This window comes from Ipomoea triloba, chromosome 15 (assembly GCF_003576645.1).
Source record: "Ipomoea triloba cultivar NCNSP0323 chromosome 15, ASM357664v1".
NCBI classification, from domain to species: domain Eukaryota; kingdom Viridiplantae; phylum Streptophyta; class Magnoliopsida; order Solanales; family Convolvulaceae; genus Ipomoea; species Ipomoea triloba.
The window spans coordinates 23710290-23734479 of NC_044930.1; the positions used below are offsets into that span (position 1 = coordinate 23710290).

The following is a 24190-nucleotide window of genomic DNA, read 5'->3' on the forward strand; positions in this document are numbered from 1 at the left end:
ACTTATGGGCGTATTTGATTTTGATGGTTTTCACTGTAATACGGAGTAATAAATATGAGGTAAAAACTTGTATGAGACCATCTCACGGATTCTTTGTATCTATGAGATGAGTCAGGTCAAGATGAAATGCAATACTTATACTAGCAAATATAATACTAAATCATAAATAAAATATTTATTACTTATATGATAAAATATAATACTTTTGGAGGGAAATATAGTACTTTTACATTTTCATGTAAAAATATTACTTTTTTCATCAAAAGTATTACATTTGTACTTAAATGTATTACGTTTTTTTTTTATTATAAGTAACAAATACTTTATTGCTAATTAATATTACATGCATTTGCATATTGATCCAACGCAACTCGTCTCACATATCACAAGTGTGACCCTAAATATGTAGTATATTGATTAAGATCAAAATTTTAGCATGTAATTATTTTAGCATTTCAAAATTTTCATTGTAAAAGTAATCTTAATTAGGTCCAAATTTTTTTTTTTTTGAATACTACTAACTCTATTACAATGCAGTATCTATTCATAATTACTTTCTCAACCTATTGAAATATAAGAGTCATATACTGACTCCACTAGGGAAGGGTTTGATACCACTGGATCACAAGGTCCTTGGCAGTTAGTCCAAATTAAACAACAACAAAATCAAATTACAACAACGGAGAAGCAAAGAAGGATTTTCACAAGTAGCAAGCAATACTTATAGTACGTAAGACTATCTCATAATAAGCTGTAAGGCAAAGGTAAACAATAAGGGAAGTATTCTTTATCTATCCTTACAAACAATAAGGCAGAAGGAAGCAGTACTCAAGGTATCGCCCTATTGATGAACACTTTCAGCAAAAACTCCAAAGCTAAATCTAGCTAGAGAGTATTTTAAAACTCTTGAAGCATCGACCATCATCTAGTAGTAATACTCAGGGTCTTGTCAAGTTGGATGACTGATCAACCTTGATTGGACATTTGTTGTAATCTCTACTGAAGGTAGAAAGAGGAGGAGTACCAGACCGGCAGACCTGATGAAATATGGTGAAAAGCCCTACAAACTTGTGACACGGGGTAGGCTTGTGAACAAAGCACAAGTTTGGTAGAGACAAAGTTACTAGTGATGAATTCACCAATTAGTTCTTATAGATGTCTTAACATCTAGCTTGTAAAAAACTCCAGTGAAGATCAACCTAGCACAATTTCAGTAGTGCATTGGCAAAGAAGTACAGAGCTTACAATGAAAGCTTTGATAACAGCTGTTGGGCACACACACCAAGAAAGTCCATTAAGACAGTTTCCAAATGAAATTAGTCATCTTGACTAATCATTCATCTTGATACTTCATCCTTTTCAAGGTGATTTTGTGGTAGACCCTTGACGAATGAGGTGTTGCAGAAAAACACGTGCAGCTTAGTGACGAAAGTTGTTCTTACTTTCTTTGTTGTGTAATCACTTATATTTGGAGAAATAATAGTGAAATATCACATGTGTTAAGGAATGAAAAGAAGTGTGGAGTAAGAGATTTTCCAAACCACTATAAAAATTCTTGGGCTCTATCTCTCCAACCCTTATTCTTACTTTAGTAGTATTATCTTTTAAAGCTTAACTCTCAAATACACCCACCCAATAAAACGGTACAAACTTTAAAGGCAATCTTCAAGTCTTCTCATCACACTTTGAATCGAAACCTTTTTTTTTTTTTTTTAAATATAATTGTTTGTTCATACCTTTCAAAATTTAAACTCACTTAAATCCTAAGTTTCAATACTAAAGAGAGTCTATTCAACCCCCTCAGCTCCCTCTAGAATAAATACAAGTGTTTGGTTAATTAACTTTTTGTAAGTCCAAAATGCTAAAATTCAAAAAACTGTACAAATCAACTTTTTCAATTAGCTTTTTGAAGTTAAAGTAACATGTGCTTAAAGTGCAAGTAACATGTGCAATTGTACAAGAAAAAGGTGTAATTAACATCACTTAAAAGTACAACCTTTTAACACTGTATAATGCACTTAATTTGCCTTTCACATTTGGTGCAGTTAATGATAATGTTAGGTGCACTTAATATTGTTCTTCAGGTCAATGGGTGTACTTTATATTGTTGCACTCTATGATGTTGTTAAGTGAACTCTATAATAGTGTTATTACTTGGACTTCAAAGTTCGAGTGTATCTTATATTATTGCACTATATGATGTTGTTACTTGCACTATAAAATAAAGAGTGGTACTACATACTGTAGCAGTAGGTTTTGCCATGGCCATAGTACGTACTTAACGGTCTAACACATATTTTTGAGAACGTGATAGTACGTATAATATAAAATAGAAAGAGAAGTGATAGATGTAGCAGTAGGTCTTGCAATTGCCATTAGTACAGCGGTCAAAGCAAACAAGCAGAGTTGAGAACATGATAATCTAGTACAACACATGCAATATAATGCATGCAAACCGACATCTGCAGATAACAACAACCGTCCGGCGTAGCAGAAATAAGATCACAAGGCCCGTAAAGGCAGCCCAAGTGATAAGAGAGTTACACCTGCAGCCGAGAGGTCGTGGGTTCGAATCTCAAGCCTTTGGGTTTGAGTCGGTCAGTTATGGGTAACCTAGGCTGGTTTATCTCCTTGTGGTCCTTTGCCGGCTAGGGTCACATGGCGAGGGTTTTACTCACATACTCACACAGGGTTTTACTCACATACTCGTTAATCCAAAAAAGAAATAAGATCACAAGGAATGAGTCACCATGCATGATTTACATTCTTCTAAATGTTCTGTTAGGTCGAGATGTGAGGTTTTTAAAATTGGGGATTCAACCTTTTGGGAGAAGAAATAAGATCACAAAGAGAGCGCAGCGTTATATGGATTGTAAATTTCCTATTTTTTCTTTCAATTTCTTTGGCTCTTTTTGTTCGGTTGATACCATATTTTGTTGGCAAAAACTTGTGTTACCCAAAAGGGTTTAAAATGGTACTTAAATAGATTCACCACAATCGGCACTCCCTGCAATACAGCCATATCAAAATCTACATGGGTGACTTGTGGCACACTGGCACCCGGTTGCACCTCACATGAGATGGGTGGTCTATGTTTCATTTGGTTGACAGAGTAGCTATGAACAGCTACTACATTGTAACAGAGTTAATAGTACTCCAAAAAAATCTACATGGGTATTTCTCCATATTTTAGGTCTTAAACTTTAAACATATATGAAAGTTTTAGAGAATCGTCTTAGCATATATGATATTAATGTCTTTCCCTAAGAGTGGTATGTACTCAAGGTTCAACCTCGCTCACCACTGAATGGAAGAACTCATTATTGGTTAAGCCCGAGACCTCACTCACCACCAAATAAAAGAGTTTGTTCTTGGCCAAGCCTAACCCTTGGCCCATTAAAAAAAAAAAAAAAGTATAAGAGGAAGAAGTTGTATTTCTCTAGTATGAGAATGTAAATCATGCATGGTGACTAAATGAAACTGTAGTATAATTAAAATGATACTTTAGTATTGCTATAATGAAACTAGTCCGCGTGGAAAATGAAACTAAAATCTAGAGCCATACAATACCATATATTGTCAAATGACCTGGAGTTCAATTAAAATAATACTTCAACATTACTATAATTAAACTAGTGTGTAGAAAATGAAACAAAAACATAGAGCTCAAGCAATAATATATATTATCGGCTAAAGTGTCATCCCGCACCATGAACCATTCCCGATTATTCATCCCGCACCATAGACTTCAATAAGTGACTATTCGAGCCATAAACTAATTTTTTTTTTCCACCTAGAACTTTTTATAGGTTTTCCACAAGTTACTGGTAATCTGACATGGAATTTTTTATTATTTTATTTTATTTTTTGGTATTTTTCTTTTAGCAGCCGACTGCACTTGCCGGAGGGATTATTTTCCGATGAGCTGCACTTGGTGGGTTTGATGGAAAAAAAAAAACACTAAACAGAACAATAGAGAGACAGAGCAAAGCACAAAATTCAAAACTTTTGAAACTTCCATCCACCAATAAACTAATGGATGATTATTCTTTGATTTTAACCACTTTGGTTCTGGAACATCTGTGTTTCTAGATCTTTAAAGTGGTTCCAAATTTCAAGATGTTTTACTTTTATACACAAAAACATATTTCTTCTCCTCCCAAAAATTTCCAGAAACCCTTTTTATAAGAAAAAGAGAAAAAGATCATACTTGTTCCCAGAAGACTATGCAGCTTGATAATAAGATCATCTTCTTCTGTAAAATTCCCTCTTTTTAGGTTTGGCCTCTGGTAGTTTATCCACCTCAATCTGCAACTCTTCCCACATCTAAGCAATCCTAAACATCCCAAGAAACAAAAAGTTCAATCATGGTTGGATATCAACACTGTTGACACACCCCATTTACCGTTACCTTTCCCCCAGCTTGTTTTTGAGAAACTTTAAGCCATCGCCGAAAGATTATGTGTTAATGATCAACGAGAGTGTGAGAGAAACTCTGCAGGCACTGGATTTGGATTATTTGTAGCCCATGTGCGAGCAAACAACTTTAGACATCATATGATCTGTACCCAATCGAAAAGGAGAAAGAACAAGGGGCTTTGCTTTGCAGTCAAGTATAAGCTCACCCAACACCCAACTCCAACAGAGGGCTTTGCTTTGCAGTCGTCGATTCGGAAGATTAAAGACTGCATTCGCCAATTTCGCCGAAGGTTTGTTGTTCGTCGATTTAGACGGGAAGTCGGGAACTTTTCGCAGGAGGATTTTTATTTTTATTTTTATTTTATCTTACATGGACTCCATCTCATTTAATTAAAGCCACCTCATTAACAAATAAGCCACATCAGCTTAAAACCGACGACATGTCATCAATTATACCGGAAAACCTACGAAAAAGACTAGGTGGAAAAACAAATTTGGTTTATGGCGCGAATAGTCACTTATTGAAGACTATGGTGCGGGATGAATAATCGGGAATGGTTCATGGTGCGGAATGACACTTTAGCCTATATTATCAAATGAGGGCCAGTTTTTGGATTTTTGTGGCCGCGTTCTAGTAAATAATGAGGCCCTGTTTTTTTATCGCTATCGTTTGTAATGCAGTAGAATGATCTGTTAGGGGAAGAATCAATTTCTCAGGCGGTATTGGGGTGAATGGTATAGGTTTCAAGTTATCTCAGATTCATGGCTTGAGACATCATCTATGTCACAATTGGTGAAACAGATCATAACGGTTTTGCCATGCAAAACTGATGAGTTTCAAGATTAATTGCTTTTTTTTTTAATTAGTTAGGTCAAAAAAAATATTGGGCCCTCTAAAAATTGAGCATTTTGCACAACCCAAAATTCAGTCATGTATCACATGAAATTATAGTAGAATTAAAATGATACTATACGTTAGTATTTGTCATAATGAAACTAGTGTGGAGGGAAAATGAAACTAAAAAACTTAGCAATATTTGCTTACTCAACATAAGCGAATGCAATTGTAGAGATAGACGTGTAGTGTGTTTGTTTTGCACTTTTGTGTGCGTGTATGTGGTGAGTGTGAACTGGTTCTTTCACCAGATGTTGAATAGACGATATGAGTGTTTCTATTTCTGTTGTGACTCACATTGAGATCATACAGCGGTAGACACAAATTTGTTTGCTATCTAGCTTGGTTGAGTGCATTTGTAAGTAGGAACTTGTTATGCCGACATACTGATTATATATAGATACGTTAAGAAGTATGCATACAATCATGCAATTTAAGTATACATGGGATAAAGATAAACACACGCAAAAAGTGTTTTAAATCTGGTTGGGCATAAAGTCAAAGAATTTTCTGATGTTATAGCCACTTCCAGACCAAATAAGAGATCGAGGATCATATAGAAACTGGATTTTCTTGAATGAACTTGTAACAATAAAAATAATATTTCAAGCCTATTCTGATAAACAAAATCACCATGTTTTTTGAGTTCCTATAGAAAATTTTGATAAAAGATAATTTTGGAGCCATAAAACATATTTATAAATAACACATTTGAATAGATTTTAAGAAATTTTTAAAGCTTCTGTTCAACAATTGGAAAGAATAGGAATATATATACATAGAAATCACGAAACATGCATTGCTAAAATTATCATGCAAATTTAATTTCAAGAAATATAAAATATTTCAAGAACCTATTTTAGAAGTAATCTTTTAAGAAATTTAAACAAGGAAATATTTTATAGGGAAGTTTAAGAAGCTAACCTTATAAAATATTTATGCAAACTAATTTATATTTCACAGAGTAATTTCATGCACAATGAATAAAAATAATGTACATAGATGATTAAATTTGAAGATATGCAATCATATATAAGTCATGTATGAGCATATAAGTCACAAAAAAATATATGCAGGTTATATAATATTTAAAGAAATAATGGGAAGGTTATCGTCGGTGAGACATAGTATTAGGAACACTTTGTACTTAGATTGATATCAATTGATTAGGAATTTTAGACCACCCAATCTGTTTAAGTTTCTAGACTTAGAGTTATTATGCTCAAACTTCAAATAGTCTGATTAGTAACACGAGAAGTCAAAATTCGAATGATCAAACAATTCGAGTGGCAGCTCGAAATGACTCGAAAGGTTACGTTTCGGTCAGTCTCAATTAGTATTCAAATAGTTACCCGAGTGGTTATCTTTCGAATGGTTCGAGAAGAAGACTTAGAAGAGTTTGAAGACTGAAGAGTTGACGATTCGAAGAGTAGAAGACCTCAAAACCGAAAGGTTGCAAATGCTGAATGGTGGAAGGGCCTACCTTTCAAAGTGTTAGCAAATTAAAATGAATGCTAAGGTCAACCATTCGTAACCGAAAGGTTGCAAAGGTCAAAAGACAGAAGGACCTACCTTTTGAGGAGTAACAAGGGACGAATGGTAAGGTTAACCATTCGTATCCGAGAGGTTTAAGGTTCGAAAAGTTAACCTAGTTAACCATTCGAAAGAATTGCTCGAGACATTCTCTGGGCTTATAGTTCGAAACTTTAAAGTCTGAGCGAATGTATCCAAGGCAAAGTAAGTCCTAGGGAAAAATCCCAAGGAAGATTTTTCCTTAAGCCTACACAATTTGTGCAGAACAAAAAGTAATGTTCAGTGCAAATTAAGTCCTCAACAGCTGAAAACTCTTACACGCTCACCTACCCTCAGCTCCAGATAACCCGTCAGTCTCTGCCCACTAGTTAATAGCTATTTGAATTTGGCTATAAATATCTTTTTCTATGACTAAAGAAATAATGGCTTATCAATTAAAAATTTCTAAGTGCTCAAAACTTTCAAGTATTCAAGTATTTCACATCTAGTGATTATTGAGAGAAAGAGACAAGCTACAAAGCTTATATCCAAATTTCAAGAGACTTGAACTAATTTCATAGAGAAGATCAAGATCATCAAGCCAAGCTATCTTTGTTGGAGAAAGAATAATTATTTTCTTCCAACTTGTATTCTCTACTCGATAGTTGTAGAAAGGGGCAGCGTAAACTCAGTGAACAGTTGAAAACCCTGGTCAAGTTCACGGCTGACTTTGTGATCAGAGCGTGAACGTTCGGTTGTGTACTGGAGATAGTGCAAACCTCCTAAGAGTTCCAAGGAAAAGAGTGGAGCAGGTTGAGTTGGCCGAACCACTATAAAATCTCTCTCTCTCTCTCTCTCTTAAGTACTGTCTTTTGATAAGCGCCAAGAATAGTCGAGTTTAGGGTCAGCTATAGGACGTTAATGCGTGATTTTGTCACCCATTTGTAATCATTTCATGCATAAAAGACTCTAATGTGATCAAATCTGCAAACTCGACTTTATATTATGTTCCGAAGTCATTCCCGCAGGACAGAACAGGACCCGAGACCGAAAAGAATGAACAAACGGAAAAGCAACCAAGCAGGGGTCAATCCACGTCGCCTCCACGCATGGAGGAGGCGTGGAACATTTCCAGTAGGGTTCCACGCCATACTCCACGCGTGGAGCTAACGTGGACCGGGCCATTAAGGGCAAATTTGGGATTTCGATTTTTGGAAGGCTTGAGACATCATTTATGTCACCGTTGGTGAAACCGATCAGAATGGTTTTGCCATGCAAAACTGATGAGTTTCAGGATTCATTGCTGATTTTTTTAGTTAGGTCAAAAAAAATATTGTCCCTCTAAAAATTGAGCATTTTGCACAACCCAAAATCCAGTCATGTATCAAATGAAATTATAGTAGAATCAAAATGATATCATAATGAAACTAGTGTGGAGGGAAAATGAAACTAAAAAACATAGCAATATTGAAATGCAATTAAAATAATACATACTTTAGGGTCCACGTTGCTACATAGATCGTGGTCCATAGTAAATTTAGCCTAAATAATTCTTCTCTTGGACCAACAGTTTTAAGGTTTGAAATTTTAAGTGAGCTTATTAGCCGGATTCAATTTTGGTCCAATACATATAACCTGACAAATTGCATTATAGATCATGGACCATTATTATAAAATTTTGTTCATTAAAATTTTAATTTATCGTATACAAGTGTTGTTTCATTATAATAACACCGTACGTTTATTAAAATTGCAAGAATTTACCCCATTATCACTTAAATATATTATTCTCCATTTTTGTATAAATAAAATCAGTGCTATACAACATATTATTAAAAATATATATCTCATTGAAATATTTTAAATAATACTCATATTAATATATTTTATCCATATATCGCTTTAATAATTGTGTAATTAAGTTATAGTAGTAACTTTTAAATTTGTAGCCTTAGTTTACGATAAAATTTAATGGGTGATTACATAGAAATTAGCTTGGCGATTTCAGTTTGGACCTTAGTTGTTTACTTATAGACTTTTGATAACATGAGTACTCTATATTTTGAAGAAAAAAAAAATCCTCTATATTCCCTTAATGAACATATTTTAAGTGCATCGGCATTATATTGTAGTTGCATTATTTAATAAAGATGAACTTTTCGTATTATGTCAATAAACTTATTTTAGTATTGTAAAAATGAACAAAAAATATTTTAGTATTGTAAAAATGAACAAAAAATGTTTTAGTATTGTGAAAATGAACCTATTGTGCTTTCTTAATTAACATACTTGATGTCCATCAATAGAATGATGTATTTCCCTATTTGCATTAGTATTATAAAAAAGAATCTACCGTATTTTTAAAATGAACATTATTTAGTATATTGAATTTGAATAAGTAATAAAATATCAATATTACTTCAAAACCTCTTTTTTTACGCGAATGTATATCACCGCACACTGCACGGATCATTTTTGAGTAGCTATTGAATATAAAAAAGACTTCCTTTATTATTATTAAAGTATCATAAATCACAAATATATCCCAAATACAAGAAGGGGAAGAAGAGGCACTTGATCCAAACCCCTTAAACAACCAGTAATAATGATAATAAAGACCTAGTACATGATTTGCTGATCGCGTAACAACAATAATAAAAGTAGGAATGAGTCCATACAATACTTAATAATAAGAAGAAGAAAATACGTATATAATTAATTATACTTTTTTGTGACCAAAACAATGGTACATGCATGCATGATTGGGTGTTGTAGATCAGAACATATCAGAGCAATTATTCACTCTTAACGTGGGTCAAGAACCTGGTGACAATCCTGGTGGCGGTGAAAGCGTCATGGACTTCTTTCCAGACATTGGCCAGGCTTTTCTGGGGTTCCAGCATGTCCTCACATTTCCCCTGGTTGGACTTCCCGTCGTCCATCAGGATCTGGACGTCTTTCAAGCCGTGCACGTCCACTTTGTCCATCTTGTTGAAAGCCGCCGCCGCCTCCGCGATCTGCTCCGCGCCTCTCTTCAGGGACTGCACGCACAGGTTGAGCGTGGCGCGCTCGTACATCGACAGCGACTGGTTGTTGGCCAGCTGTTCCACAAACTTCTCTATGGACGCGGCGTTGGACGCGCCGTGCGTGATCACCACGCGGCTGTTCTTCTCCCAGTCGTTCACGTCGCCTAGCTGGCCTGCTTTGTCCTTCAGGAACACCTGCGAGCAGAAGGGGATCAGCTCGTCGTCTTTCACGGCTTGCGTGCAGATCGCCACCAGATTCGCTGGCGCCGCCGCCGCGGCTGCCGCCTCGGCGGCGGCTCCGGCCACCGCCGCCGCACAGAGGATCGCGGCGAAGAGGAGAAACTGGACATCACACTTTGCACCCATAATGTCTTGAATTATTATTCAATTTCTATAGAATCCTTAGATTTGTTTTGAATGGATTTGATTATGCATGGTAGGGGTTTAAATAGGAAAAGTTGGTAAAAATATATGATCCGCATCCATTGCGTTACCATTAGGAAATTAAAATAAAAAGAAAAAAAATAATAGTAAATAATGCATTGCCACTAATAATATTGTGTTGTAAAATTGAGATCGAGTACATACAACATGTGATAAGACCCTAGAATCATCATCAAATCAGACGTTAAGATGGTTGTTTTTACTATCCCTAAGACCCTAACCGTTGTTTATTAGTTAGTTTTATAAATAGTATATATTTGTTAATTTACACTAAATCTAAAATTTGTTAGATTTTCTTTTTCATTGCAACACTTGTCTGAATTCTCATATGGGAACTTGTTGGCAATTAAATGATATGTTCTTCAAAACCATTTTGTTACTCAAATAAAAATTTTATTTGATACCAACTTATACATCATGTTTTTTGCCATACTATAATTGTTATATAATCACACAAGTATAATAGATTGTACAAAATATTATATATCAGTGCAAGATTAAGGAAATTTATATCATGGACCAGGGTGCACAATGTATTGTGCACTATGTACGTACTAAAACGACGTCGTTTTGGTCATTTTAATTTACGGTTTGTTTTTTTAGAAATTGTGTTTTCCGTTTCGGTCGTCTGTGTATTTGTGTTAATATTTTGTGTATTCTTTAAAGGCATTCGATCTCTATGTATTGTAGACTACGATTCTGTGTATTTATGTTAGGGGTACTTAAACATAGGTTGTGACGTGTTCTGTGTAGTTGTGTCAATATTCTGTGTATTCTCTCAATCATTATGTTTATTCTAGACAAAGATTCTGTGTATTTCATGAAGTCATTCGCGTCTACCCTCCACTAACATTCGAAACGATGTCGTTTCAGACCAACGCCCACAATGCACTGTAGACCCTGGTCCACGATATAACGATTGCAAGATTAATAATATTTGATACAATTCATTATACCTATGTAACTATACTAAATACAAGCTTGCATGAACAGCTCACCTGGTCACAGGACTGAAGTTTGGGAGCAACTATACTAAATACAATATGACAGCAATACCATTCAATATCAAAGAAGTTACTCAAATAATTATAGTAACTGTTGACTCTTTGTGCTTCAGTAGGTTGAGAAAGTAGCTATGAACAGATACTACATTGTAACAGAATCAGTAGTACTCAAAAAAAAATTATAGTAAAATTTGAAGTCTAGCTTGCTCTCTCACCTAAATCACTAGACCAAGGATGATGGGTTGATATGGTGAATTCGTGATATTCCTATTATTCCCTATGTCTCACTTCCCAGCCCATTAGATTTTCTAACACATTTAATGAGATTTCTTGGGCTATAACTTGGTAAGCATAAGCCCTTCTTGGAGGTCCATCGTGGAGCTAGTAATTAAGTTGATAAATATTCCATTTGAAAACCTCAAAAACGTCTTTTGAAAAATAATTTTTAAAAATAACTCATTTTTCTAAAAAATATTTAAATTTTATGGTATTTAGGTGAAGACGACCATAAAACTATCTTTTTCTATTTGATTTAAAATTAAGAAATTGTATTCTTTTTTCTTTTTTATTCATTTTCCTAAAATGAACATATTATTTGTTACTCCATATAAAATAATAATAATAATAATAATAATAATAATAATAATAATAATAATAATAATAAGTTGTGGTGGCGGTGGAGGTAAAGTGGCAGTGATGGTGGAGTTGGTGGTGATGGAGGTGGAGTGGTGGTCTTGATGGTGGTAGTCTTGAGGGTAATAATAATCCGGAAACTAACTTAAAGATATATGATATATAAAAGAGACACGAGAAAATAAAGAATCTAGAAAATGTCTTCTAACTAAAAATATATGAAGACATTTTTCTCCAAATTAGACTTTTTTCTGTTCACCAAAACAAATATTTTCTTTTGACTTTATGTTGGACGTCGACCGGGTGGCCGAGTTCAACTGCTGCTTGATTCGAGACGTGGCGTTGTGGCTTACCACAGAGGGATGTGGTTAAATAGTTAATATTCACCTACTTATGACCAATTGATTTTAAGAGTTAATACCACAAATAGTCCTCTGACTATTGGGGTAGTACTCCTTTTAGTACTCGACTTTCAATTCGACCACAAATGGTCCTCTGACTTTCATTTTTGACCACAAATAGTCCTTTTGTTAAAATTTCTGTTAAATAGGTGTTAAATCTAGGGGTATTATCGTCAAATTGATATATATAATGTTCATAAAATAAAAATGTTTATAATTTTTCACCAACAAGCATAATTGAAACAATTAACAAATATAAATACTCATAAATAAAAAGACAATACACTTTATTCTCGTAATTATGTGTACAAAATTAAGATTTAATATTAGAGCTATCTATTTTAATTTAACCAACAGACTAAAATGGAAGATTTTTTTTTAAAAATCTTGCTTTCATCATTTTCATGGTTGTTCATACATGGTCGATTAATAATTTTCACTTTTCATTAATCGATCAAACATTTTGTTTCAGACATAACTGAAAGCTGCTACCGTTGAATTAATATAATTAATCAAGTACAAATTGTGAACATTAATCATGGATTTTTATTTAATTTGTTCATTTATATAAGTTCTCACGTCCATTTTATTTTTATATTTATTAACTTAATGTTTATTAATGTTTGAAATTAATTATGTTGTCATATAATTCTAAAAAAGAATTAATCATAATAATATTAATCAATTTGACGATATTACCCCTAGATTTAACACCTATTTAACAGAAATTTTAACAGAGAACTATTTGTGGTCAAAAATGAAAGTCAGAGGATCATTTGTGGTCGAATTGAAAGTCGAGGACTAAAAGAAGTACTACCCCAATAGTCAGAGGACCATTTGTGGTATTAACTCTGATTTTAATTAAGTAAGATATGACAATTAGATAGCCAAAGAACTTTGTGGTTAAGCACAATAATCCACTGGGAAGTAAACCTAGCGTATTGCTGAGATCCATCACTTTATTTATTTATTTATTTTGAATACCTACACACGAAAAAAATCCAAAAAAAAAAATGACTTCCATAAATTATTTTCTAGGTTTCCAAATGGACCCTATATGAATACTCAAGACATGCACATCAGATTTACTTTTGTTTCAAATCAACATTGTCAATTAATTATTTAATTTCATAGACCATAGTCTATTATGTGTATTATGAACTCTGTCAAGATTATGTGTCTGCAATAAACATATTATGTACATTTAGTTAATAAATTATGTACATATTATAATTAACACCTTATGTATGTACTTGCAGTTAACATATTATGCACATTTAATTTATTTAAAGGTACATAATATATTAAATGTAATAAAAAATATTATTCACAAGTTGGGTCTCATACAATGATTTTATTGAATAAAAAAAAAGAAAAAAAAAACAAAAAGAAAGATCAGTAATCCTCTTTTCTTTTCTTTTCTTTTTTTCTTTTTCATAGTCAACCAATGCATACCGCATTAGTATACATGTAATAAAATTTATTAAAAAAAAAAAAAAAAAGTATAGTGTTGCTACATGCACGCTCCTGCTACATTTTATTTCATTTCGTTTTCATAGCAAGTGGGTTGAGAGAAAGGCTTTGTATATATAATGAATTTTTTTTTTGAATACTACTAACTCTGTTAGAATGCAGTATCTGTTCATAATTACTTTCTCAAAGTATTGGAGCACAAGAGCTAGGCTGTTAGAATGCAGTATCTGTTCATAATTACTTTCTCAAAGTATTGGAGCACAAGAGCTAGGCTAGTATTGCCTCCTGCCTCCACTGAGGCTCGAACCCACCACCTCCCATTTAAAAGGAAGGGTTTGATGCCACTGGACCACAAGGTCCTTGGCATATATAATGAATTTAATCAACCTAAGGTACTAAAAATTAGTCTCTCAGTTTCATCATTTTACTTGTTAGGTTTACTGTTCGGTGGCAAAGTCAATTCTTTTTTATTTGTTTTTTTATTATATTATTATTTTTAATTTAATATTTTTTATTAATAGTAATTTTAATATAGTTTTTTAAAAATATAAATTTTATATAATAATGTAAAAGTTAATATTATGAAAAATTAAATAATAATTAAATTCAAGTAATTAAGCCTCAATATTCATTGAGCAAACACAAAATTGGGTAGAGAAAATAATATATAGCAGGTCGCAAAGAATATTTTGAAAGAGTTTAATAATATGTGGCGGTATATATAGTATACAATATTATTAACTTAAATATTTATTAGTTGATTTCTACGTACAATTATGAGTAGCTAAAGTTGTTGAATAATAATATAATCAAAGAAAATCAGGTCTAGTTAAAATATGAAAACTTATTATTTGTACTAAAGGCTAAAGCTCTCCTGAAATATTGGGAGGTATCATCATATGTAATCATCAAGCTATGAGTTCCAATGTGGTTGTGTTGCAGCAATAGCTCCATACTTGAGCATTAATGACATTTAATATTGTCTAACAAGCAAGCCACTAGACTTGGGCTTTTGAGTTTAGGCAACTACTTGGGCCAAATATGTCAAATTAATCTATGGGATTGGGTTTACTTCACTTAATCATAATGGCCATGTTTGGTAACATAATTAGCTTATAGCTAATTTTAACTTGTTTGACCATTATTAGTTGTTTAACTTGATTAAATAGTTAATATAAGTGTTTAACTAATTAGTTTTTGTAACAGCTTATTATTCTAAAATATTAAAATTCAAAGCAGCTTTTTCGATCAGCTTTTTGAGAAAATCATTTTGCATGTAATCAGCTATCAGTTAACAGCTAACAGCTAATTTACCAAACACTTTTCTACAATCAGTTAATGCTATCAATTAGTCAAATCCATTAATCTAATTGGCTAAAAGCTATTTACCAAACACCCCCTATAGTTGTGCGAACCATAAATAAAAAGTACATTATTTGAAAATACATTATTTAAGTACTTTAAATACATTATTTTCTATACTATTAAATTATGTACATTCAGTACACAAATAATATACTTTTAATATATTAAAAATGTACCTTGTATTTAGAGAAAATGCATTATTTTGTCTAAATGTACATTTAGTACACAATGCAAATTATGTATTTTTAGTTTATTAAAAATGTACGTTTTATGGTCCACTGCCTACTTGACTAGTCTAGTATATAATATAGTAATATTTCATCAACCTCATCAAATGATCGAGAGTCATGTTATGCGTCAAAGCATTATTTTAACTAAAATTTTGAGTGAAATAACTCGATAAATTATTTCAATTTTAAGCAACCATAAAAATGCAAAGTTAGTTTTGCTAGATTAAATTACACGAAAGAGGAGTAGTTCTAATCAAGATGGTTAGGTAGCATTAGGAAGAAATTAAAGTAGTGTGTATAGATTAATCTTTCTTTTTAAAAGATTTGCATACTAATATATGTATATAGTTTGCAAGTTTTGTCTGATTGGGCACGTTTTGGTCATGGACAAAGAAATATAAGAGAAAAGTTAGTTGGTAAAGACACATTTGAGTGGATAGTATAGAAAAATCTTCATAATATTGTTGATGTTGATGAACCAACAATTTTCTTGTTCAAATGTTTGACAAAAAAATTCTTTAAATTAGTTGCTTGATTGAAATTTAGAGTGAATCGAAAGAGATCTAGACTATTTATACATAGGAATACTGTCTCCCTCAAAGGTTATTCATGTAATTATATATTAAAACAGAAAAACTTGTTTAGCACACTAAATATTCTTTTTCAAGTCAAATTATTAGTATTGGATTCTATGTGAGTAATCAATGCTTATCTTCCATCTTTAAGTGAAAATTAATAATATATGGACATATTTGGTGGGCTAACTTTTTGTGCTAATAATAAGAACGAAAATTTATAGGGTATCAATTAATATTGATATTGATTGGACTGGGTATAACCGAAGAATATGTATAAAAAAAAAAAAAAAAAAAATTTAGGGGTTGTACCTGCGTAAAGGGAAAAATCGTCCCACAATATGTTCATATTGTTAAGTATAATATATAAAATTAATGATGGGACTTGGGAGGGCTATATATGTACATTTTTAAAAATTGAGGAGGAATATTTACACCACTAATAATTCAGGAGTGACATTGATAATTGGCATATTATGGATGAGCATAAATTACAATTTTCTCAATAATAAATGTACAATCCAACTATTTTTTTTAGACTTTTAGTTGAGATATATAACACATCTTTCAATCATCACTGATATAATCCAAAGTTTTTTGAGTTTTACCTAATGTCAATGTTGATTTACATGGTAAACTTTATAATAATGATGCTAATAATCTAGCGGTGTGGTTGAGCGGAAAGAGACCCATCCATCCTTAACCAAAGATCAAGGGTTTGATCCTGGATGGCCAGTTGTTCCATCCAATTGAGGTGCCTACAATTCAGCGAAGTGAGGGGAGAGGATTAGTCACTGTGTTTGACGGTAGAAACCCTGGACTACACCCAAAAAATGATGGTGGTGATGGGGTGTTTTCACTTTGTTTAATTTAATTATTTAGTATTGTTGCCCATTTGTTTATTCTTTGACTATCTTAGTATAGTTTGATTTTCTTCTTTTTTTTTTTCTTTTTTTTTTTTTGTCTTTTTAGAAAGAGTTCATCGTTTCGAGAAAAAAAAATCATAAGTTAACAGAAACGAAATTTATTACGAAACACTTGGTTTGGAGGTCTGCAGCTCGTGGTGTAATAAATTAAGTATTCACCAATTGCAAACATGTAGTAATGCAACTATGTATTAACAAAAGAATAAACATGTCAAACTTGAAAGTGTGTGTAAAGCATGGACAAACTAAAATATTAGAAATTTATTATATACTCTCTCCCCGGGAAACACCAAACCCCTACTCGAATATATATATTTAAATGTAATGTAAAAATTGTATTTGAATTTGTACGACTGCAAAATGATTCTTGTCATGAGCGTTTATCATTATGTCAAAATTAATATTAATAATAAAGGCGTAACTTTATTTTTTATGCTTGCATTACCATTAACGTCACATTTATGCTGGACTTGGCCCTATATCCCCCTCCCAGGCCCTAACACCCGCTAGAGCAGCCACTTATGACCTACCATGATACCATTTGTCAAGATCAAACATTTATCATTATGCTAAAAATTATAACTAATAACAAACACCTTACTTTATTTCTTTATGTTTACGTAGCAATATACACCACGTTTAATTTAATGATAAGATGTTGAACTTCACTCTCTAAGCCTCCACTGAACAAGCAATTCAATTTGAGATTTCATTGAACTAAGAATTGTTAATCTCCATTGTTTCTAAACTCAATTTCATATACAGAATTGGTGTCACAAATTAAATAATTAACAACTCTCATATAAATGTGAACAAACGAGGACTAGTTTGTTCATTAACATAAACGAAGTGAATAAATCTTTAATTACTTGGACTCGACTTGTTGAATACAAAATTATTAGACACACACATATAGGAGGCGCATAAGGTGTGAATTGGTGTCCAAACATACAAACTCAAAACTGCATTATACAATCTACAAAAATATATCATACGATAAATAAAAGTGTAACTAAAAAATGTGAACTTTAAAATTCCAAAATGTACACATTCTTGATAAGTTACACTTTTACATATCATAAGGTACACTTTATAATTTTACATGGTACACACATCCACACTTGAATGGGCGTTTTCATCTTATATATAAACTGAACGCGCTTACAAATAATTTTATGAACTTACTTTTCATATACACATCAACAAATTCAGATTCACCTTATAATAAGGTAAATTTTTTATCATTACTAAACCTTTAAGTCAAAATTTTAAAAATTCTAAACCGAACAAATTCTTTTCTTGGACAAAATTATTGAGACAACCTTAATTTTTCAAAAATAAGGTGGGGGGTGTTTAATATTAGTATATATTGGAGTAAATTCTGAACTAACTTGCATATATATATATATATATATATATTCTTAGTGATGAATACATCATGTTCAGTGCGGATCAAACAACAGAAATAGTTCCTCCAAGAGTAAGCTCTAGATCTGGTGAAGGTGGTGGTGATGGGCTTTGAACACCAATATTATCTTGATTATCATTATGGGTGGCAAAACTCAAACTTGATGCTGAAATAATATTAGAATATTGACTTGATTTTGAGTCTTGTCCTGATGATAATGCAATTGCAGATAATGATGTAGTTGTGCTGCTGAAATCTATAATGGAAGAACTTCTTGATTTTGCCATTTTCCCACATAAAACCCTAGACTCATCAGCCTTCCATGCCTGCACGTTCAATCACAAAATAGGCCACTAGTTAGTTTCAACATGGTTTAAATTAAAGTTTAAATCCTAATAGTACTGTCATACGAAAGTCTTTTTACAACGTTATCCTCTTAAATAAAAAAAAAATAAAAAAATAAAAAGAAGAAGTTATATTTAAATATAATTGTAGTCATGTTTCATTAGAAAAGTAAGTGTGAGAAGTAGAATGATTATGGAAAGAAAGTCTCCCTTCAATCTGAAAGTATGACTTCGCAGAAACTCCCGATTAAAAAGATACATAGTGCTGTTTGGTAGAGGTTACTTTCGATCTTATAACTTATTTTAACTAAAAATGAGCTATAAGTTCTGTTTGGTGGCTTAAAATAATAGTTTATTTTGAAACGCTCATTTAAGTAGCGTTTCAAAATAAGTTATTGGCTTTTAATATTTTCTCTCCTTTTATGTCCTTATTAATTTACAAAAATGAGACAATCTACCTTTGTTTAATTAAAACTAACTGATATCTAAATATTTTCTAAACATTTTTCTATTCCCCAATTCTTCACCACCATATTTGTTCATCAAGGTTGGAGCTACTAAGGACGCATGGTTACTTAATATATAAGGAAAGTATTTTTCTATTTAAATATCTAATGAATGGATAATATTAAAAAAAATAGATAATATGAAACAATATATTAAAATATTTCATCTTTAATTTATTTTATAACATATTTTAAAATACATAAAAATTAAATTAAATCTAAATATTGCTACTTTATTATGAGATGCTATTCAACTTTCAGGTAACTTATAAGCTAGGTATGTTAAACAAAGCCATATAACCAGCAAGCCGTGCTTTAAAAAAATTTAATTAAAAATTGAGTAACTAGCATACAAGGTCACTAACCATTTTCAATTTTAAGTGAACTAAACATTATGGTTATTGTAAAAAAAAAAAAAATGTCTGACATACCAAATCAAAGAGGCTGCGTCTTCTCTTCCTGGATTGGAGGCTATTCTGACGAAGAAAATACTTCTGGGCGTGGCTGGCGATTTGGGTGGGAGTTCTTGTCGTCACAAAATGTCTGGAAATGCCTCTCCAGTCACCTCTCCCAAGTTTCTCTAGACCATCTAGGAATATCCGATGTTCCTCCTCACTCCATGGAACTCCTAATAAACAATAATCCAATTTCTCTTTTATTTCTTTATTTTTGTCATAATTATAATTATTATTCTAGCTTTTCTAATGCAAAGCCAATTCATACAATCATCACCAAAATCGTCAGAAAAAACCCAACAAGCTAGTCTTATTTTTCATTTTTATACATGCCTACATTGAACTCTTTTTTCCACAGATATAAACTAATATATTTTGATTTATAAAACTTAACAATTATGTATATAAATATATATATATATATATATATATATAGTATATAAATATTATAAAAACTTTTACAACATTATGAAGCATGATGCTTTATTACCAAAAAGTAAAGAAAGAAAAAGAAAAAAAAAAGAGAGTAATAAATGAATAAATAAGAGTAAATTACTAAAATAATCTATCTATAGTAATTTCACCACTTTATTTCTCACTTTCTATTTTCATATAATAATACTGTTACATATCAAATTTATATATATTTTAGTCAAGAAATATAGTATTTCGTTCCGACTTTTAACTATTTTAGTTTTCCGAATACTAAAATATGTTCAAAATAATTAGTTAAGGACATTAATAAATGAAATTTTAAGTCAAGAATAAAAAATGACGAAATCACTAACGGTAATTGAATTATTCAAATAAAGAACATCGAATTCATTGTATTCTCTCATATACAATTTTTTTTTAACTGTTCCTCAATGGAGAATAATTGTTGTTTAATATCTAGATAGTTTTCTCCTTTTATTCAAAATAAATGAATATTCCATAACATCAAATAGGGTAGTGAGTTTGTTGTCTAGATTAAATCCGATCACTCTATATAAATACATATGAAAATGATAAATATATTATTTTTAAAAATTAAAAAAAAAAAAACAAAAACAAAACAAACATAACAAACAAACAAACATGAATTGGAGCTTGATTTAAAAATAATAATAATAATAATAATAAATTCTCGAACTTACCCCTTTTCTTTCCCCGGTTGCCGGCGTCGAGGCCGTCGGAGATATACCCACAGCCGGGCACCTTATCGTCAAAATTTTCGTCGAGTAAAAACCCAGAAGATCCAAAGGAGCTGTCTACGAATGAATAGGAAGCTGCGGGAAGGCAGTCGTCGCTAAAGCTCTTTTTCATGACAAAAGAATAAGATGACGATGAATTCAGCTGAGATCCAATAAGTTTCACCCCAAAGAGCTTCATGGAGCTGCTTGTTCTTTGGTGATGATCATCATCATTATTGTTGTTACATGTCCTGGAATTGTGGCCTGTCTTCCCACAACTGGAGCACTTCCGAGTCATTCTTAGCTTGACGGACCAATTGCCTAATTCAAGAAGATGAGAGAGAGAGAGAGATAGAAGGAAGTATATATTGTTTGCAAGTGTATTGTATATAATAATAGCAGTTGTAATAGAAAATGGACAGATTCTTTTATAACCATGAAGTAAGATATAGAAAATGAACTTACATTCTAGAAACTATCCTTTCATTGGATATCCCCCAACTAAGGTTTGTTGCTTGTCAAGTTTATGTCACACCAGGCAACCAGCATATTCAAGTCCATTAAACAATTAACTTAATAATTACAAATTCTTAAATTTGATTTTTTTTTAAGTGCGTGATCTATTGATTTTCTTAATTTGAACTGATTAATTATGAACAATATGAACTGATTTCTTTTTGTATTAAGCCATAAGATGAACTTTACTTAGTGCATATTTTCAAGTAAGACTGTAGACTTTTATGTAAATTAAAGTTTATGTCACACCCATAAAGGAAATGGCACATATTATGTAAATAGGTATGGTACATAGCTTAGGTGCATATCACTTTATAAGTATTTATTGCATTTACAATAGTAAAGAGTTGTTAAACCCAATACTTTTGACTTACAAAAGAGTCCTTTGGACCTAGGTGTATCTACCTTATATGTCGGTATTATATTTGGATTTCAATAATATCTTTTGTAATGTTGAAATGATGTTTTCAAAAAATATATATTGTCGCTTTACTAATTTATCAATTACAAAATTATATTTGTACAAATTGAATGGTAAGTTTCATCTCAACTAAAAGATTGATCTAGTAGTCGGACTCTTAATATCTTTTTGTTTATTTGTCCTCATGGAGTGTTTAACTACTATCAAGTGTACAACATGTTAAACATGGAATAAATTAAAGGATCATGGATATAAGATTTTTTTTTTATATTCAATGATTGATTAGGTTAATTAATTCCAAGATTGCAACATTATTGGAGTATATATCAGCCTACTAGCCTTTTATTAGATAAACAAACAATTACCTTTTGCAATTTGCAAATTAAATTGTCTCTGTCCTCCTCACATCAACCTGATCTGACTTTACCATGTCTCAGCTTGGGGTTGTTTGTTTTAAAGATTGCATGTATAAGAAGGAAATTGGTTTTCCCTACAAGTACTTAGATAACATAAATTCGTTTAAAATGGTATGTACTTATTAGACTTATGAGTGACCAAATTTAATTTTATGAATAAAAGTCACACTTTCTACAAGCAAGTCAAGCCATGTGAATGGACATTTCTTACCATAAATTTTAATCACTCACAAATCATGTAACAAAACCCTGTGAAATTTCATTAGATTTCTCACCAAAACGACCAAAAGTAAACTATTAAAGAAAAGTGTCTTACACTTAATAATAGTAACTTTATATTCATGCACCAACCGTATGAATGTCACTAGACTAATGCACATAAAAGTTACAATAACATTGATATTTATTTATTAGCTAGTTGAAATTAAAATTAGAAAAAAAAAATTATATTTTGATTTTAACCAATCAAATAGTAACACTTAAAAAATAAAATAAAAGATTGTTGTGTTGACTGTTGAGAGATGGATGGTATAAAATTACTTACATAAGATTAATACTTATCATGTGTGAAATTTAGACAATTTGGTAGCGCCCACATGTTTGGTTCTGAGCTAAACACGTTATTATGTCAATTATTTATGCAAAGGACTCATCAGGAAACTTATTTTATTCATAATTGTTTGGAATTTTAATTTCATGGTGGGCCTTTAGTAAAAAGAAAGCAATATTTAAATTATTTTTTGAAATAGTGAATAATAATCATAATCATAATAATATTTTTTATACAAATTAATAAATATGCTAACCCAACAGTTTAAAAGGAAATTATACTATACCAATAGTTCACATCAACGTTGTAGAAGGCGCTTAACGCTAGTTGAGTGCTTGAGGGACGCCTAGCGCCTAGGCGGTCGAGTAATTAATTTGATTATATCGTCTTTACTTTTTCCACTTAGACCGTGAGTTGTTAGACTCTTATAATCTCAAAAATAAGTCAACTACATATGTTAATTAGATGGTTAATTGAGTATATGGTTGGAGGAATACAGAAGAAGAGTAACCAAACAGGCAAAAAACAAAACCACTCGGCCAAGTTGAGCGTCCACTCAATCAAGTTGGGCACCGACTCCGCCAATTTGGACGCCAACTCAGCCAAGTTAGGCGCCCCACTCGACGCCTAGGACGCCTAATAGGTCGGTTAGTTGGCAAACCGACTAAAAGCCACCTAAGGTTGAAATCGCATCGGCCTAAGGGTGCTTAGTGCCTAGTTGGCGCCCAGGTCGATTTTTACAACACTGGTTCACATTACAATATGGACATAAATGTTCGTTGTAATGTGCTAAAGATTCATTTCTAAATATAATGAACATTCAGTATACTAAAAATGAATATTTAATTTACTAAAAATGAACTTGTTTGTCAGTGGTCTACTTTACAATATGAACCATATATGATTCATAGTATAATGATTTCAGTTTAAAGTAATTGAAACAAACTATTAATATAATTAAAAAATTGATATATCTGATGGTGCTGGACTGTCTTTCTCGGCGTGGTTTGAACAATTACTTAACACCCTGGATGCCGAAGAGATCATCAAGGTGGCGGCAGTTCTTTATGCAATCTGGAGCACCCGGTATTCGGCTCTGTGGGAGGCGAAAGTTCCCACTCCGGCTTCGGTTGTGGCTTTGGCGGGGAGAGCGGTTCATAGCTGGCAACTGTCACAACCTGTGGCGAGTCCAACTGAGAATACGCACGAGCAGCTGGCTTTGCCCCCATCCTTCTTGCGGTGTCATGTTGATGCGGCATATGATAGTGGTTCGGGGAAAGCTACAGCGGGTGTGGTGCTTCTGAGGCTGACTGGTGAGTTTGTGGCTGCTATGAGTACTCCTTTACCTTATTGTGATTCAGTAATTATGGCAGAAACATTAGCTTGCAAGGAGGCTCTCTCTTGGTTGAAGGGCAGGAATGAGGAGGCTTGTGCTACTTATCGACTGTGCAGTTCTATGTGCTAATTTACGTTCATCACTGGAGATTATGTCATACATC

General features: G+C 32.3%; 1 protein-coding gene across 1 annotated transcript; it reads right to left on the reverse strand.

Moving 5' to 3' along the window:
* Nucleotides 1-18256: 18256 nt before the first annotated feature.
* Nucleotides 18257-21183, reverse strand: LOC116007616 (transcription factor KUA1-like). Its single transcript, XM_031248336.1, has 3 exons — nt 20753-21183; nt 19593-19789; nt 18257-18637 (listed from the first exon to the last, which is right to left on the reverse strand). Exons 1-3 carry the CDS (start codon nt 21084-21086, stop codon nt 18356-18358), a joined length of 813 nt encoding a protein of 270 aa, XP_031104196.1. The 5' UTR covers nt 21087-21183; the 3' UTR covers nt 18257-18355.
* Between the last annotated feature and the right edge of the window lie 3007 nt (nt 21184-24190).